Raw genomic sequence first — 18,908 nt, forward strand, 5'->3', positions numbered from 1 at the left:
CGATCCCGGCCGCGGCGGCTAGAATTTCTTTGGAGGAGAAATCCTAGAGGCCCGTGTACTGTGCGATGTCAGTGAACGTTAAAGAACCCCAGGTGGTCGAAATTTCCGGAGCCCTTCACTACGGCGTCTCTCATAGCCTGAGTCGCTTTGAGACGTTAAACCCCATAAACAAACAAACACACACGTGAACGGGGCGTTCTTAGCATATGCCACATTACACACGCGGGAGACGGAAGAGAGGGTGTCCGTTTCACGCTCCCAGGGTAGCGGGGAAGGAGGGGAGAGGCGGTGCAGAGGAAGAAGGGTTTGAGCATATACACACACCGACCGCATACGTAGAGCTTAGCTGCCGCTGTCGGCGCAGTTCCAGGCCGGGCCAATTACGCGTCGAGTGCGGCTGCTGCAGCGTGGCCTCGGAACTGGCTAGCGCCGATACGCTGATTCCGGTGCCATGTCCGGTCGCCTCCAAGATAGGAGCGATGACTTCCGGTCGGAACAACCACCACCAACTGCCGCTGCCTGCGGCCTCAGCCCCCAGACGACCCGGACATGCGGAATAAGCTGCGACAGTGCGCGGGAACTGTTAAGCCTCGCGTAAGCCTAGTGGTCGAGCCGAAAGCCTTGTGAGCGCAGTGCCACACAGGACTCTTCCCATATATTCTCGCTGTCCCCGTGGACCATCGACTACGAAGCTGATTCGACAACATGCATCGAGCGGCGTCCTGGATTGCTGGACTTGCCTTGGTTTTGCAGGCATTGACGTTGTTGAGTGCCCAGCGCTACCCTGGTCAGTATTCATTCACCTATACGGGGGCTTCGCAAAACGCGTCTTCTAGTGAAATCTTTATCTAGCTGTAACCAGCTAACTACGTACGAGGACAAAGAGGGACTGGGTGGACAGGACGTACGCTGATGCACATGCACGCGTGCATGAACGAGAGATACGGAGTTTCTGAGAGACCGGCATCGCAGACGCTCGCCAGTCCAAGTTGCAGCGTTTTCCATCGCCTGTGCTTTCCTTTGACGTGTTCGTACATCATTTTTCGCCGGCCCCGCATTTCACCATGCTGTAACTGGCCCAATGTTTCATGTTACTTGAATGTTCGAGAAATAGCTTTACAAAGATCTGACTTTTGGGAGTCTAAACGGTAAATGGTTGTTGTTATCGCACATAGTAGCCGAAAACTGTACCCATGATCACCTGCGACCAAAGGGGAGCATTTCCTAGGTGGGCAACACTATTGTCAGGTGCTGCCCAGCCGTTTAGGATTGCAGGAGAGTTAGGATGTGTGATCATCTGTGATGGATGTGTGATGAGGGGTGCAGACATTCTCTAGAGTGACCCGTCACGGCGGCTTAATGTCCAAGGGTGTTCGGTGTCTGACCCCAAGGGCGGGGGTTCGCATCTCGGCCACGGCGGCCGCCGCATTTCGATGAACGCGCAACGCAAAAGGGTCCAGCATGGGGCGGCCAGTGCGATGTCAGCGTGCGGTAAAGAACACTAGATAGTCTCCTCCCTTACGGCGTCTCTCATGTCCCCATGTGTCGCTGCGGGGCGTTAAACCTCACATTCTACCATCTTTAATAGCGTTTGCCTTCAGTGGTCACGTGGCTGGAAAGGGGATATGAAGGAATCAAGGCGGAAAACTGGGCTAGTTGGTGTGTCATAGTGAATTAAAAGACTAGCGCATAAAACTAGGACAAAGACAGAGAAGGAGACGGCTATGTTTGTTCTTTGGCACTGGGCACATCTGTTGGTCGTACCAGCCGCGCACAAAAAAAAAAGAAATTTTAGCGTATAATTCGGCCCATTCTAAATTAGTAAAACGGGGGATTGCAAAAAGTTGCCTGCGGGGTGCTCTTGAGAAGTCCTGCCAACATAAGATTGAGGACAGCTTGCAAGCGCAAGTGCACCGGTTGAAGATGGCCGGTTTCCCTAAAGACACAGTGATGGCTGTGGCGGAATGTCTCTTGAAAGAAGTCAGGGCAGGTGGCCGCCCTGGCGTGGCAGCCGGAGAAAGTGCCAAAAGGCTCAGGCGTACGGCCATACCGTACGTGCACCAGCTTTCGCACCGGCTGAGGAAAGTTGGAGGGAAGTGCGGTGTGGACGTCATGTTCACTGCTCCCGAAAAGCTTGTGCGCATGTGCAAAGCCGTCAATGAGAAGAGGAAACCGGTATGCACCATAAAGTACGCGTGCAAGTTCGTTCCGTGCACTGCTGGCATTGTATACCGCATACCCCTCTCCTGCGGTAGATGCTACGTGGGGCAGTCTGGACGATGCCTAAATGAACGGCTACGAGAGCGTCGCACGCTGGTGGATTCATTGGCGGGGGGCAGCCATTTGGCCACGAATTGTAAGCGGTGCGGGTGCGTGCCGGCGTTTGATGCCACGTGTGTGCTTGGTAGGGGAGGCACGAGGTTAGGCCGTGAGATTTGTGAGGCTTATCACATTAACAGGGAAGGTGATAAGTGTGTCAGCACGACGTCACTTGCCCTGACCAGGAAAGAAACCATGTATCTCCGAAGCAGTTTGCCACATTTTGATTAGTTTGTGCTCTTTGTAACCCAGTGTGCGCATGTGCCACTGAAGTGTTTTTAAGTACCTGTTTGTTGTAGTAAACCTTCAGTTGATGTTTAGCGCTCGTCCTGTCTCCTTCTCTGTCTTTGTCCTAGTTTTATGCGCTAGTCTTTTAATTAACTAAGATATGAAGGAACTGTCGAATCACCCTTTCACCTCAAGCCGCCGCGGTGGCTCAGTGGTTATGGTGCTCGGCTGCTGACCCGTAAGACGCGCGTTCGATCCCGGCCGCGGCGGTTGAATTTCTTCGGAGGCGAAATTCTAGAGGCCCGTGTACTGTGCGATGTCAGTGCACGTTAAAGAATCCCAGGTGGTCGAAATTTCCGGAGCCCTTCACTGCGGCGTCCCTCATAGCCTGAGTTGCTTTGGGACGTTAAACCCCATAAACCAAACCTTTCACCTCATTGAAGAGCCACGAGAAGACTCCGAGGAGTTTTCTTTAAAACTCAGTTGCGGAACATGGCAGCCAAAATATGAAAGAGAAAGCAAGAAATGAGTGCAAGAGTAGAAACAGTTATATGTAGTTATTCGCTATTAACCAATGCATATACACACGGTGTTCCTCTACGCTATGCCGTTATCGCGTTTTTTCAGGCCCATTTTCTCCCATCATCACCGTTCATTGTGTGCCGGTTCGCCAGTGCCGCCAACATCGCCGCAAGGAAGGACTGCGGCGTTCTCTCATAGTCCGAACCGTTGGGTTTCAATCCCGTTGCCCGTGTTTGTTTCTTGCCCCCTTTTCCGACACCTGGAGAATAGACGACTTATAATTCTTGTGCTGTCCATCCGCTTTCTTTTGGATACCAGGAGATTTAAACGTGTGTGTTTTTTTTTCGGCATCACCGATTTCCGTGCCTGCGTCGGCAGGCCACTTTGCATCAGGTGTCAGCGGGGAACTTTGTGTTAGTCAGCCTTGCAGGTTCGAGGAGAACGAGAGGGAAACGCAGACGCTGAAGTAGGGGGGCTTGCATTTCACTTGAGAACCCGAGGTTAGAAAGCCGAGGGTGAAGTGAAAGGAAGAAGCAGAATTTAAACGACATTACAGCAGTTCTATCACTCACTGCAGTCTACTCAGGTGGAAATTGACTGTAGCAGCACATACTCTGGTTTATTCTTTACTCTACTCTATTACTTACTCTACTCCGTTGATCTCTCTGCAAAAAAAAAAGAAGAAAAGAAATGTATCATGATTAGTGTGGTGCGTAGATAGGCCCAATACGGCCAGCGGGTTCGTGCGCGTGCAGAGACAGGTTCTAGGTGCCGTGGTCAAACAATTTGAAGACCTCTAGGTGCCACTTTGCCCATATAGTATCCGAGACGTTTCATGCTCTGCCTATATTTCATCCACCACGTTAATTTCTCTCAACTGTTAATCGGAAGACATGCAGCGGAATAGGTTACCTTTAGTTGGGCAGGTGAATCGGTGTTATTGAAGAATTTACTCTCTAGAAAGCGTCCTGCTGAAGTGATCACTGGCAGTGGTGTGGGTGCTTGCGCATCTGCATGTGAGCTATGAGACAGTGGAGAAGTTCGTCCTGACACTTGATGGGGGCACTCTCGTGCCAGGCGCTCGCCGTCCGAGTCAGGCGCAGGCAGGGCCTGATCACAAGCACAGTCAGGTTTACTTCCTTTTTGAAAATGATGGTTCAACAGCGGTATGCTGTTCTTGTTGAACACCCGGTCGCACATTAGACGCCAGGCAGCTCTGACCTCGCTTCGTTGCCAGCTGAAGAACGCCAGAAATACAGTCGAAGTCAATCTGACCGCCTTCGTTGGGGCAGTCCTGCTGCTCTCACTCTCTCTCGCCTTCACCGCCTTCACTAAAGTTTCCTCCTTCACCTACTCCCGCCCTCACCACCTTGGTCACTTTCACCGCCTTCACGAAAACTGCAGCCTCACCGGGTGCTGCTTTCATCGTCTTCACAAACACTCGCGCCCTCACCTGCTCCCATCTTCACCTACTCCCACTTGCACCGTGTTCGGAAATCCCCTGCTTCATGAAAACTGCCGACCTCACCTGCCCCCTGCGTCACTGCCTTCACAACCCGTCCTCACTTTCTGCCACCTCCACCGCCTTCACGATAACTTCCGCCTTCGCATGCAACCGCCTTCACACTTTCGCTCTCACCTTCGCCGCCTTCACAAAAATTCCCACCCTAACTTGCTCCCCCTCGACCGCCTTCACAGATACTTCGTCTTCACCGCTTTAACGAAAACTGCCGCCCTCATTTGCTCCAGGCTTTACAAACACTTTAGCCCTCATCTGCTCCCACCTTCACCGCCATAACAAACACTTCATACTTCACAGATACTTCAGGACGAGGAAGCCGTGAAATAGGTTTTTCTTGAGACAGCAAGACAAACAGTGCACTGGTTTATCCTTCTGCATGAACTGTTTTGATCAAGCTACACATGTCACTGATACAGGCGGTTAGATCCATGCATTGAAAACCTTTGCTTGAAATGGTCCTTCGAATTCAAACTTGCAGAGTGTTCTCTAATAGCAAATCATGAGCACACGTTAGCACTCGTATCGCCGCTTGCCGAAAAAATGCGAGCTGTCTCTGGCTTGTGTCGCAATATATCCATCCAGCGCATTGTAAACGACAGCAAGAACAGAAAGGGTTTTCGCTACCGGCCACAGTACAGCAGCTAAAAGTACGTCTAGATAATTAACGACGTCGGTTTAGTGGGTATTCTGAATTTTCCAGTCACTTCATATAGAGTTATGACGGAGAGGCTGGAAATGTGCTCTTGGTTAAAGTTATGTTACATTGAAGCGTAATTAGAGAAATGAATAAACCTATAGCTGACAGAAGAATAACGCAGAAAAAAATATAGAGTGCGCTATGGAAGAAAAGGCTCGCAAACAGGCGAAAGTTGCAAGGGCAACACACAGCCATATCGCTCGTAAAAAGACCAGTGAATTATGCAAGCGCGCAGTAAGCAAATGTACCGTTCATAAAGCATGCTCTAGGCTTCGCGCAGTGATACTCTAAATTCAGTTTTAAGCTGTTGGTAATTTGCACCTGATGGTACAAACATCTAGTTCTTTAGCTACCAGCAAGCAAAATCTTTTTGCGCTTGTTGTGTGTACCTTCACGTCCTTGTTTTTTGTGTGCGCAGTATACTTAACAGCACCTTCGTTTTAGTTACTAATCTGTGAGGCGCTCGAGAGTACAGTATTGATTCTCCAGGCTACCTTGAGCCTATAGCAACAAGGCTGCGCGTTCACTGACGTCATTTCTGAATTTTGTAAGAAGGCGCCAAGGTTATAAAAATTCATGCCGGAGACCGCATTCGTATATTATAGATTACGAAGCTATCTTTAAAAAGCGTTTCTTGGGCGTACGCCATAGGCCTGACGTTAAAAATTTAACGTAGTACGCGGTAAGTTGCTGACGGTCGCAAGTTAGGTAATACGAATGCGTAAGGCAGAACTAGCCGATCTATATACCGACCTGGCATGCGTATATGCTCTGACTCTGGAAAGCGAACGCTCTCCACGCCCTTCATTGCTGCGCTTCATCCTCTGTGAAATAACTACAATGCACTGATGAATTATATCGATTGCACAATTACTGTCTGGAAAAACGAGCTGCATATTTGTTTAGCTTTAAACGGTTATAAGGCGGCCTCTGGAAAGTTAAAGGTGAGCTCTCATATTAAGGCGGAAGCCTTTAATGCCTCATCGTTGTAAGCAGGAGCTGTCGACAGAAATGTCACGCTTTTCAATTGGTCGAAATGGTCATGACGTCACAGTGCGCGAATTTCAAACGGGGCCAATTGTACTTTGGCTAGTAACCATGCAACCAATTAAAGGGATCGTATAGTGATGCTCCAAGTAAGTCTGATTGTGTTTAGTTAATAGCTTACTTAACCAATTACTCTAATTAACCTTTCTAGTCAGACCAGACAAATAAATAAAACCGAGTAAGAGGCCGAGCTTGGGAATCGAACCCCGGTCTCCAGAGTGCGAGTCGAGTACGCTACCTCGCCGCCATGCCAGCTTAATGGTTTGGAATGAACAAAGGCGCGTCTAGTGAATACGGTGTCTTCGTTCACTCCCATCTTCCTCCCTTCCCGTTACGGCGAGGTGTAGGTGTCCACCGAGATATGAGAGACAGATACATTTCCTTTCCTCAAAAACCAATTTACCGATGAGCAAGGCGTATTTGTCCGCGTTTCAGATTGGTCCAAATTGTCGTGACGTCACCGCGCGCGAATTTTGACGGGTGTCCACTGAAATATGTGAGACAGTTAGTGCGCAACTTCCTTTCCTCAAATACAATTTTCGACTAGTGTCTTCTGAGATATGTGAGATAGTTACTGCAACTTCCTTTCCTCAAATACAATTTTCGACTAGTGTTTACTGAGATATGTGAGACAGTTAATGCGTAATTTCCTTTCCTCAAATACAATTTTCATTTTCTTCATTACGGCCCCTCTTTCTTCTTTCACTCACACTTCCTCCCTTCCTGTACGGTGCGGCTCAGGCGTCCACCGAGATGACAGAGAATTACAGCCCCATTTCCTTTCCCCAAAAACAGTTGCGTTCAAAGGGCAACGCATCGCGCCGAACGCGTGCTGGCGTTCCTTGGACTCCGTGGCAGCGCTACAACACGCTGTCGCGTTCCACTCCTAAAGGTGAAGCTTAAGCGTCATTAATTGGCAGTTAATTAATGCACCATCAAAATGTGCAGTGAACAACCGCGTAGCAGAATGCAGTACTCAGGCTTTCGCCTTTCACCACTTTAGCCGCTAAAGTTCCTCGTAATTTTTATTACTTAGCTATAGAGCGGAATCAAAACGAGGATTAAGTGCGACTTCTTTTCTCCTGGCGGGTCAATAGGTGCGCGTTCGAGCTCATTTTATAGAGCATTAGAAGCTTCATATGGCGCACATAGCATGTGTGCATCGTTTCATCATATATGTTAAAGCAAATATCAGCCGATTTATGGCCCTATGGTTTTCAGCACCCTGTGACAACTTTCCAGTTTTGTCCATGTGCAGCTCACAACTGTAGATAGTTTGCTGAATACAGCATTCACTCACACCAGTTCTGCGCGGTATGGGTCAGTGTGTACAGCCGCTTTCTAATGCGAGCACGAAGAAAGTTGCTTTTCTTGAAAGCACATGTTACTTTCCTTTTAAATTGAGCTACTTTGTTTGGCACATAGTTGAGATAAAAATATTAGGAGTTTAAATATTATTCTTTACCTTATAAATCTGAAATTGATATGTTTCAGAATAGAAACTGTTCACCAAGCATAAAGAAATATCGCCCATTTATCTTTAGGACCATTCCTGCGATTGGCTAGCTTGAGAGACATGCCTACACCAAGAGATCTATTGCGTGGCTCATCAGTTTATTTGCTATAGATAGTCAACCAGTCCTAAACTCGGCACATCTTTTCATGTAATGGTATGTCACGGTTTCGTGGATGTATTCATGATGGTGGTTCTTGATTCGCGAATATTACTGATGTAATCTGCGATGCTGCTAGATCAATAACTTTTTTGTGTGTGTTATGCCATATGTGAAAGCTAACAAACTTTTTTTTTCTTCCAAACAGATATCAACGATCATCGCTTCATGCGATTACGCCCAAGAAGTGAGTCCCACTCGGCTCTCTCTTCAACTACATTTTCTCACAAAATTGCAGTAGTACGGCGTACTTAAAAAAAGAAAACAATATCCTGTTGAGACAGGATAAGTTAGAATATGCAGATAGGGGATACGGAAGGGAAGAATTATGTCAGCCGTTTTTTGTTTGTATTATAACCGGTTTTTCCGCCTCGCAAAAATGCGCACTTAGAGAGCGGAAAACGGTTCACAAACTATGCCAAGCAGACACATTTGAGTACTTTTGCAATTAGAGGTCATCCCAGACATATTTCTGCTTTCCTTGAAAGCACATGACAAGGCTGTTTTGAGGCGTGTTCTGACGTGCTCGTGTGCCAGCCGCCTGTGTGCAGTCCTGAACACGCTCATGCTGTTCCACCTTTCTACATGATCATGCGCCCTGTGGCCAGTCTGTAGCCTTCAGTGAGCCGCTATCCTTCGGGAAGCCTGTACAAGGAATCTCTTTCCTTGTAGTAAATAACCCACCGGGATGTACTCCTGTTGAGAAGTTTCCAGAAGTGATCGTAGTGTTGGAGTAAGCAGCGATAAAAAATTTTGCCCTTATCAATGCCAAATCTTCCGCACTCCTTATATTTTTTTCATCTGGTGTTTGTAAAGGCAAAAAAAAAATCGAAATTGGTTCTTGCGGTACGGAAATGGTGCAGTAACTGTTTCACATATCTCGGTGGACATACGAACCATGCCGTAAGGTATGGATAATAGTGATGCAAAACTATCAGAAAATTGACTATCGATAGTATCGATAGTTTTTTGAAACTATCGATAGTGTAAAGAAACTGTCGATAGTGCTACTATCGATAGTCATACTATCGATAATATTACTATCGATAATACTATCGATGGTGTTGCTATCGGTAGTACTACTAGCGATAGTACCGCTGTCGATAGCAAAACTATCGATAGTAAAACTGTCGATGGTAAGACTATTGATAGTGTAAAGAGGAAGATCATCAGCAGTCAGAGCAGCAGAACCGAGGCGAGGCGCGAGACGAGAAGACGACGATCGGCAGCTGAAGCAGCAGAGCCGACGCGCGGCGCGAGACGAGAGCGTGAACTGTTCCGGGTCCGGACCTGTGCTTGCTCGCTCTAACCGGCCTTCACAACTGTCAATAAAGGCCGTTACATCTTGGTGGAGGCTGCGGGATTCCGTCCTGGAGCTACGCAACCGGACCATCGCTACCCCCATGCCTGCCAACGCCAACCAGCCAGCCGGCTCCTCGCCGGCACCCGTTGCTTGCCATGGTGCGCTCCGCCAGCGCGACCCGGCCGTCTTCAGCGGCACGGACGACAACGACGTGGAGGACTGGCTGTCATCTTACGACAGGGTGAGCGCTCATAACCGATGGGACGACAGTATGAAGCTTACCAACGTAATCTTCTACCTGACCGGCGTTGCCCACCTTTGGTTCCAAAACCACGAATCGGACTTCACCACTTGGACCGAATTCAAAAACCAGCTTCTCTGACATCTTCGGCCGTCCGGCGGTACGCAAACTTCGCGCCGAGCAGCGTCTTCGCGTTCGTGCACAGCAGAGCGGTGAATCATACACTAGCTACATCGAAGACGTCGTCAATCTCTGCAAGCGTGTCAATGCGTCCATGGCAGAGGCCGATAAAGTTAAACACGTCCTTAAAGGAATCGAAGACGACGCTTTCAATATGCTTGTGGGCAAGAACGTCACCTCTGTTACCGATATATTCGACCACTGCCAAAGCTACGATGAGCTTCGCCGACAGCGCGTTTTCACTCGGCAGCCGTCTCCACAGACAGACACAGTTACTAGCATCAGCATGACGACAGAAGACAGCTCGCTACTGCTCCAGATCAAGCAGTTTGTCCGTGAGGAGGTTGTGCGGCAGCTGTCGCTTCTTCCTGCTGTTCCGAGTCCTTCTAACCTAACTCCGACACTTCAGCACGTCATTCGGAAGCAAGTGTCCGAAGCCCTGCCATCGGTTTCCTCTTCGCCTCCCGTCGCTGCGCCACTTACCTACGCCGAAGCCGTCAGGCGTCCCCGGCCAGAAACTTTCGTTTCGTACCAGCATCCACCGCAGTCGACACCATTTCGTCCTGCCCGGCCACCACCGCAACGTTTCCGTCCATGGCGGACACCGGACAACTTCCCCATTTGTTATGCCTGTGGCATTCCTGGTCACGTGATGCGTCACTGCCGCCGCCGAGTGTTGTCCCCTGCTGCCGATCCCGACCCTCGAGGTTACGCCTACGCCCCTCCCCAGCCTTTTCACCGCACTATGCCTTCTGAGACCACTGCTTCCTCCGATCTCAGCCCGTCTATTCGCCGCCGTTCTCCATCTCCGCGTCGCCGCTCGGTTTCCCCGATGCGCCGTCGTCCCTCTTCCCCTTCGGAAAACTAGTGCCCGCAGTTCCGGAGGCAAGAACTGCGTGCTCGTCGCCAAGCTCAAGACCTCGACTTTCTCCGACAAATTTGATCGCGGTTTCTGTGGAGGGCACCGATGCTTTCGCGCTTGTTGACACCGGTGCTGCTGTATCTGTACTCAGTGAGAAATTGTGCCGCCAGTTACGAAAAGTGATGACTCCGCTATATGGTTTTATGCTTCGCGCCGCTAATTCGCAAATTATCGCGCCTTTGGGGGCATGTACAGCCCGAGTTACTATTCAGGACGTTCTGTATATTGTTGAATTCATCGTCTTCCCATCGCCGTCTCACGACGTCATCTTAGGCTGGGACTTTCTCTCCCAACATGACGCTGTCATCGACTGCACTCGTTCCGAAGTCGCCCTTCTTCCATTCGGCGACGACTCGGTGAACGCTTCCACTAACTTGTGCTCCAAGCTGACTGTGGCTGATGACGTCATGATCCCGCCGTGCTCTGCTGTGCTCGTCTCTGTTCATTGCGACTCTGCATCCAACGGCCCTGTCATCTTCATCCCGTCCGACTCCTTCGCTTCTCGCCACTGCCTACCCCTGCCATTCGCCGTGCTTACCGTCTCAGCCGGCTGCAGCGCCTTGCCCCTTACGAATCCATTCCTGTGCCCCTCCACTCTTCTTCGCGGTGAATGCTTGGGATATGTCCAGCCCTTCGCCTCCGTCGTCACCTGGGACCCTTCTGAGGACGACTCCTGCCGCCTGCAAGTGTCGTCACTTACTTCTTCCCCACCGTCTCCTGATCCCGCTCCCGAGGCCGTCTTCGCGGGCTCAATCGACGCGAATCTTTCGCCACCGGAGAAGACCCAGCTTGCGACCCTGCTAGATAAGTTTCGGTCATCGTTTGACTTCTCTCACCACCGTTTGGGCCGCACTTCAGCTGTTACCCATCGGATCGACACAGGCGCCCATTCGCCGTTGCGCCAACGCCCATATCGCGTCTCGGCCACCGAACGCCAGGTTATCGACATCCAGGTGAATGATATGCTGCAGCGTGGCGTCATACAACCATCACACAGTCCTTGGGCTTCCCCCGTCGTCCTTGTCACCAAGAAAGACGGCTCTATCCGCTTTTGCGTTGACTACCGGCGCCTCAACAAGATCACCCGAAAAGACGTCTATCCGCTGCCCCGCATTGACGACGCACTTGACTGCCTGCAGGAAGCTGAGTTCTTTTCATCGTTAGATCTTCGTTCGGGGTATTGGCAAGACCCGATGGCCGACGATGACCGCCCTAAGACAGCCTTTGTGACGCCTGACGGGCTGTATGAATTCAACGTCATGCCCTTCGGACTATGCAATGCCCCTGCCACTTTTGAGCGAATGATGGACACCATACTGCGCGGCCTGAAATGGAAAACCTGCTTATGCTACTTGGACGATATCGTTGTTTTCTCCCCAGATTTCCAGACGCACCTCGTTCGCCTAGAGCACGTTTTGAGATGCCTCGCGGCAGCCGGGCTTCAACTCAATTTAAAGAAATGTCGCTTTGCTGCTCGCCAGTTGACGATTTTGGGCCACGTCGTGTCAAAACAGGGTGTTCTTCCTGACCCAGCAAAGCTTCGTGCTGTCTCTGAGTTCCCGAAGCCCTCTACGATGAAGGAACTTCGCAGTTTCATCGGCTTATGTTCTTACTTCCGACGCTTTATCCGAAATTTCGCTTCTATCATCGCACCTCTGACTGGCCTTCTTCGTGGCAGTAGCGACTTATCAAGCTGGAGTCCTGCCTGTGACGAAGCGTTCACCACGTTGCGCCGTCTACTTACTTCTCCACCCGTACTGCGCCACTTTGACCCTTATTCTCCAACTGAAATCCACACAGATGCCAGTGGCGTTGGTATCGGTGCTGTTCTTGCTCAACGGAAACCGGGGTGTGCGGAGTATGTTGTTGCATACACGAGCCGCACCCTGACGAAGTCAGAGCAAAACTACTCCGTCATTGAAAAAGAGTGTTTGGCAATCGTTTGGGCAATCGGGAAATTTCGACCTTACGTATACGGCCGGCCTTTCGCGGTCGTCACGGACCATCATTCCCTATGTTGGCTGTCCTCCCTAAAAGACCCAAATGGCCGCCTCACCCGATGGGCCTTACGCCTTCAGGAGTACGATATTCGTGTGATCTATCGCTCTGGCAGGAAGCATAACGACGCCGACGCTTTGTCTCGTTCACCTCTAGCCAATGAATGTGCCTCTCCTCCCGCCATCGACTGCGCCCCCTTGTCATTGGACGATATGCCCAACGAGCAGTCCAAGGACCCGTGGATCACTTCTCTTGTACGTTATCTTTCAGACCGTTCTGTCGTGTCGGTACCGCGTGCAATCCGCCGTCAGGCTGCCCACTTGACTATTCATGATGGGATTTTGTACCGCCGAAATTATCTCCCTGATGGCCGCAAATGGCTCCTAGTGATCCCTGGACATTTACGCTCAGAAATATGCGCAGCCTTTCATAGCGACCCGCAAGCTGGTCACGGCGGTGCTTTCAAGACCTACAACCGGCTTCGCCTCCGCTATTACTGGCGCGGCATGTACAACTACGTTCGAAAATTCGTCCGTTCCTGCCCCGATTGCCAGCGCCGCAAGCTCGGTCATCATCATTCGACCGGCCCTCTGCAGCCTTTGCCTTGCCCATCCATGCCATTTGACCGAGTTGACATTGACCTGTATGGACCCCTTCCGTACACTGCTGCAGGAAACCGCTGGGTTATCGTCGCTGTAGACCACCTGACACGGTACGCTGAAACAGCCGCCCTCCCAGCTGCTACAGCGCGGGATGTTGCCACCTTCCTCTTGCACCATTTCATACTTCGGCACGGAGCACCGCGTGAACTGTTGAGCGACCGTGGGCGGGTGTTTCTGTCAGACGTCGTTTCATCTCTCCTGCAGCAATGCAACATTACTCGCCGCACCACTACTGCCTATCATCCCCAGACGAACGGCTTGACTGAACGTTTCAATCGAACGTTAGGTGACATGTTGTCAATGTACGTGGCGGCCGACCATACTAACTGGGACGTCGTCCTCCCCTTCGTCACGTATGCCTACAACACCGCTACGCAGAGCACTACTGGTTTCTCACCATTCTTCCTTCTGTACGGCCGTGAACCGTCCTCGCCGCTCGACACTATTCTTCCTTATCATCCCGATTCGTCAGAAACCACAACCGTATCTGAAGCCTCCAGACACGCTGAAGAGTGCCGCCAGCTCGCCCGGTCATTCACGTCCGACGACCAAGGGCGCCAGAAATACCGCTTGGACCACTCCCATGGCACCGACACTTTTCAGCCGCAATCCCTTGTTTGGCTCCGTGTGCCTTCTGCTGCACCAGGTCTCTCTAGCAAGTTGCTGCCGAACTACCAGGGACCCTACCGCGTCCTTGAGCGCACTTCTCCCGTCACTTACGTAGTTGAGCCCGTGACGCCATCCCCCGATCTCCGACGACGTGGGCGCGAGACCGTCCACGTTTCGCGTTTGAAGCCGCACTACGACCCCTGCGTCGTGTTGACCCCCTAAATCGCCGGGATGGCTCTTTTTCCCCCGGGGCCAAATGTAAAGAGGAAGATCATCAGCAGTCAGAGCAGCAGAACCGAGGCGAGGCGCGAGACGAGAAGACGACGATCGGCAGCTGAAGCAGCAGAGCCGACGCGCGGCGAGAGACGAGAGCGTGAACTGTTCCGGGTCCGGACCTGTGCTTGCTCGCTCTAACCGGCCTTCACAACTGTCAATAAAGGCCGTTACAATAGTAACAATATTGATATTATGCCAGCGATATAACCAAAACATTTGCGATGCCTGATTAGTTTGACGGTCTCCTGTGGCTTAATGTCCCAAAGAGACTCAAGCTATGAGGAATGCCGTAGTAGAGGTCTCCGGGTAAATTTCGACCAGCTGTGGTTCTTTAACGTGCACTGGGACAGTTCAGAGCAATACCTGGAACTGCATCCGATGAAAGAACAAATAGCCCAAGTTGTGCTGGCTTGCTGACGTAACCGCTGCAGAAATGGTTTTCGGACACATGCTTCGCAACTAGGACATTCGCACGCTAACATTTTATCCAACAACTTTACGCAGGGAACGTCTGCAGAGCTTGGTGACTCGTAAGCCGCGAAAACGGGCGAGTCCTGTCAGTTACTCATACCAGCACCTCCATACCACACACTCCGGAAACCAGGTTTAGGATGCAATGGGTACGCGTTGTTGATTTTATGGTATCGATAGTACTATATATAACAAGTAGTATCGATACGGCTATGAATAGTACTATCGATAGTCTTTTTTACCATTGATAGTTCGATAGTGACTCAACTATCGATAGTTCGCTCCCTCCTTTATCCATTTGTGATGCAAAACTATCGATAGTACTATCGATAGTTTTGCATCACTAATGGATAAAGGAGGGAGTGAAAGAAGAAAAGAACAAAAAGGTGCCGTAGTGGAGGTCTCCGGAATAATTTGGACCTCCTGGGGATGTTAAACGTGCCCTGACATCGCACAGCACACGGGCGCCTTTTGCGTTTCGCCTCCATCGAAACGCGACCCCCGCGGTCCGGTTCCCAGGGTATATTACTTATCTTTTAAACTGTGGCCTATTCTGAACGTGCGTGCATGCATCAGAGCGAAGCTTTGCATAACCTACATCCTTCGCTTGGCGCCACAGGCTACGCAGCGTCGTCGGCGCTACGAGATGTTCGGGATGCATCACCCAGTGCTTTCGCTTCAGATACTGTTCTTTTCTCCCACGCATGACCTATTTACTGCCAACTTAAGTGCTCGCCTAACCAACTTTGCTTGGTTTGCCTGTTCTGCACAAGCGTTAATTGGAACTTTCCCTCCCTTATGCCGTGTGAATATCTCCGGCTGATCGCACTCCGATATCTGTTGTGACGTCATGACAGTGAAAATGACGTTGTATCTGCGAGGAAAAAAATAAGCCCGGGATTTGGAAAGGAGCGGGAAATAGGAAGCATTTTTCGGTGCTAGATAATAGATAATCCACTGTGTACACAGATAAGCCGCTCAAGTGCTTATCGGTAGCTGTTGTAACAACTGAGAGTTTATGTTCCAAAAGTATTTTAATGCCCTCTGAGTAAGCCAGCTCAAGCGTTGGGAATGAAGTGAAACTTCAGGTGCTATGGTCAGCTACAACTAAAACAGTACTAGTAAAAACACATTTCACTGAGGAAAAATTAGAGTATGGGGGAGGGGGGGTCGGTCTGCCTCGTCCAGGATCCCTTTAGCCTCCACCGCCGCAAGCCTTAGGTGTAATGAACTGGGCCTCTTCCGAGAAGCTGGCGAACATGGGGCGCACCGCGCCTATTAGGAGCACAGCGAGACCGAGCTCAAATTTGAATTGGAAAGGCTGAAGACAAACTCGAGCTGGTATAGGACTACTGGTAAAGTTGGGATAACCAGCGGGAGACGAGGGGGAAGACAAGATAGATATTGACAGCAGAACGAGGAGCACTTTTGTGGTGATCGTCGGAGGTAGACAGGTTCCTCAAGAAGAAACAGCTGGTTCTGTATGTGAAAGCGTACAAGTACACAACGTAGCAAAACGAGAGGAAAACGTGGAGGAAAGAGCCTGTATCTCTGGTTTAGTTTGGTTTATGAGGTTTAACGTCCCAAAGCGACTAAGGCTATGAGCGACGCCGTAGTGGAGGGCTCCGGAAATTTCGACCACCTGGGGTCACGTGCACTGACATCGCAAAATACACGGGCCTCTAGAATTTCTCCTCCAAAGAAATTCAACCGCCGCGGCCGGGATCGAACCCGCGTCTTTCGGGTCAGCAGCCGAGCACCATAACCACTGAGCCACCGCGGCTGCCTTTATCTCTCTCTCGCTGATCTTTGTTTCGAGAGGTCGGTGTCTTTGATGTGCCTGTTCTTGCTATTCTGAACTAGAACGAGGCATGCCTCTGTAGCGGTCGCGTACCGTGTCGCAAATACAACCAGGATCCAATTCTGCCTCTGCCCTTTTATGGAGGGAAGGGGGGGTTCTAGACAGCGTAAACAGGAACTCAGAAACCGCGAAGCTGAATGGCGGAAACTGACAAGCGCATTATATATATATGTTTCTTTGAAAAGCCTGCTTGCTTCCTGATTTGCGCATGCAAGCTGTCGCGTGCGATCTGACAGGAAGGCATCTCGCTGTGCCGGAAGCGTTGTCGCTGCGGCAAAGAGCGGCTCTTGTTTCTCTGCGTCGTCCTCATCTTTGGTCTTTTGTTTCTCTGCTTGGACGAGGCGCGCGACTCTACGCGCGCTGAAAGGCTTCGAAGCCAATCGTCATGAGCATTTGGACAACCTTCGAATCGGTGCAGCCCGTATCAAGCGATATCCTATCGTCAGCAGCAGCGACGACTACATACCGTAATTTCCAATATTGAGTCCGCATTCAGTGTGTAGTCCACAGTGCTCCAATTTCGCTGAAAAAAAAAAAAAATGACTGTCCGCACTTGTTGTATACACCGCAGGGGAAGACAACTTCTAGGCGTTTCGCAAGTCAGACGTCAGTGATCAACTGTCATTGTGAGAGCACAAGATGCGTGAGTCGTGTTTTGAAGCGAAAAGCTTCACTACGAGGGTCGGAGCCGAGCTTCGCGTATGCCGTATGCCGCGACCGAGTGACGTCACGCGCAGCGCAGCTTTCGGCGCTGCGGCGCGCTACTGCGCATGTGCGCCGCCTTCTCACCGCCGCTACAACTGCACGCTTCACCTTCTCGCCAACCGTTTTAAGCATGTAATGCTTTTAGCTCCCGTTGTCGGCAGTGTGGTGACGTCATGCCGAGACCGAGAGCCATCATCCGGGCACTGAATTCCACTCATCCGGGCTCTGAAACGAGAACATCCGGGCACCGTACGAAACTTTATGAGATTCAACGAGACTCAGCACGGTGCATGTGCCACAAAATTTCGCCACAGAATCACGTTGTGCATTTCATGCCACATCGGATGATATTAAAAAAAAATTGCTCTTTGTTTAGCATTGCTAAGCACGAAATATTGCGCGAAAGCAGGTTTTCGCAGATGGACACCAAAGCCACGTATCTGAAAGCACAATTGCGGTGTCCACTTACGCAGGGAGCCAGTTATGCGCCTAACCTTTCGTCAAAATCAGCGGAATCTGCAACGTTGTCAACGCCACCGCCATTGAACCCAATGAACGCCGGCAGTTTATCGAAAAAAAAAATGAAAATTGGTTTTCAGAAAAGGAAATTGCGCAGTAACTGTCTCACATATCTCGGTGGACACCCTAACCACGTCGTAAGGAAAGAGATAAAGGAGGAAGTGAAAGAAGAAAGGAATTAAAGAATTGATCTTTAATTAAACCTGACCATCTAGGTGTTGCCTACCGTATCTCAGCAAATTTCCCACTTTCATCCATCCACCTGAGTATGTGTCGTTCCCTGTTACGCTAGCCTTCCATTCGAATCCATTCTGTTACCCTAACCAACCAAAAGTGATCTGCTCCTCTATCTTTGGATACCACTTTAAAAACAGCACTTGATAACAATGGGGCATGGTCCACGGCTTCCTGTATTACTCCCCTGATTATTCGTAACAATAAACTAAATATGTTTTTGATCAGATGAGCCAGATATCAGATGGGCCAGAAGCATCAAAATTATTGATTCAGGACTTCGTCTCGGGGTTAGCTTCTTTTATAGGTAACAAGCAAAGATTTAAGTACGAAGAAATTCTCTGCGATGGTGCTGAATAGCGGCGGAGCTTCACTGCAAAGTTAACAGACACATTACATATTCCAAGCAATACCATTGGCTTATCTTCACTTGCTAGGGTATCCAACTCATGTTTTGTTTTCCAATCCGCACTGCATGCCATTGGGTCTCTTTCAGTGGCCCTATCATTTTTCTTTCCACAGCGCGCTGCGCTATCCTCATTTTCGTCCTGAGCCTTATCGCGAGGCTTGAAGTGACATGCAGGGCAAATTAGAGGTGGCCTGTATCGACGGAGGCGTTATACTTCCACCGAAAAAGGAGATTTTATAAGCTACGAAAGGTTAAAGAGAACCTGAATGCAGGTGTTGCTACTGGCGGCTGTTTTCCCTAGCCAACTGCTGTGCGTCGAAACCGTTTCTTTTGACACGCTTCCGAGAGGCTAGGCTACAGCCCATTCACTTCCAAACGGCGGTCACGGAGCTTTTTTCCAGTTTGACGTCACGCTTTTAAGTCGAGTGTCGGGAAAACTTAAATTCAAGTTTTCTCGGTAACGCATGCATCGTTTGCCCCCGGAATCGATTGCTAATGAGAATGGAGGTC

General features: G+C 50.2%; 1 protein-coding gene across 1 annotated transcript in view; it reads left to right on the forward strand.

The window, feature by feature from the left end:
• Positions 1 to 394: 394 nt before the first annotated feature.
• LOC149365315 (uncharacterized) overlaps positions 395 to 18,908 on the forward strand; it is a 110,347-nt gene continuing 91,833 nt past the window's right edge. The window contains exons 1-2 of the mRNA XM_089541912.1: positions 395 to 787; positions 8,157 to 8,195. Of these exons, the coding sequence (XP_089398038.1) occupies positions 706 to 787; positions 8,157 to 8,195 (121 nt within the window). The 5' untranslated portion in view covers positions 395 to 705. The remainder of the gene's footprint in view (positions 788 to 8,156; positions 8,196 to 18,908) is intronic.

This window comes from Amblyomma mixtum, chromosome 1 (assembly GCF_055824585.1).
Source record: "Amblyomma mixtum isolate Tamu chromosome 1, ASM5582458v1, whole genome shotgun sequence".
In the NCBI taxonomy this organism is placed as follows: domain Eukaryota; kingdom Metazoa; phylum Arthropoda; class Arachnida; order Ixodida; family Ixodidae; genus Amblyomma; species Amblyomma mixtum.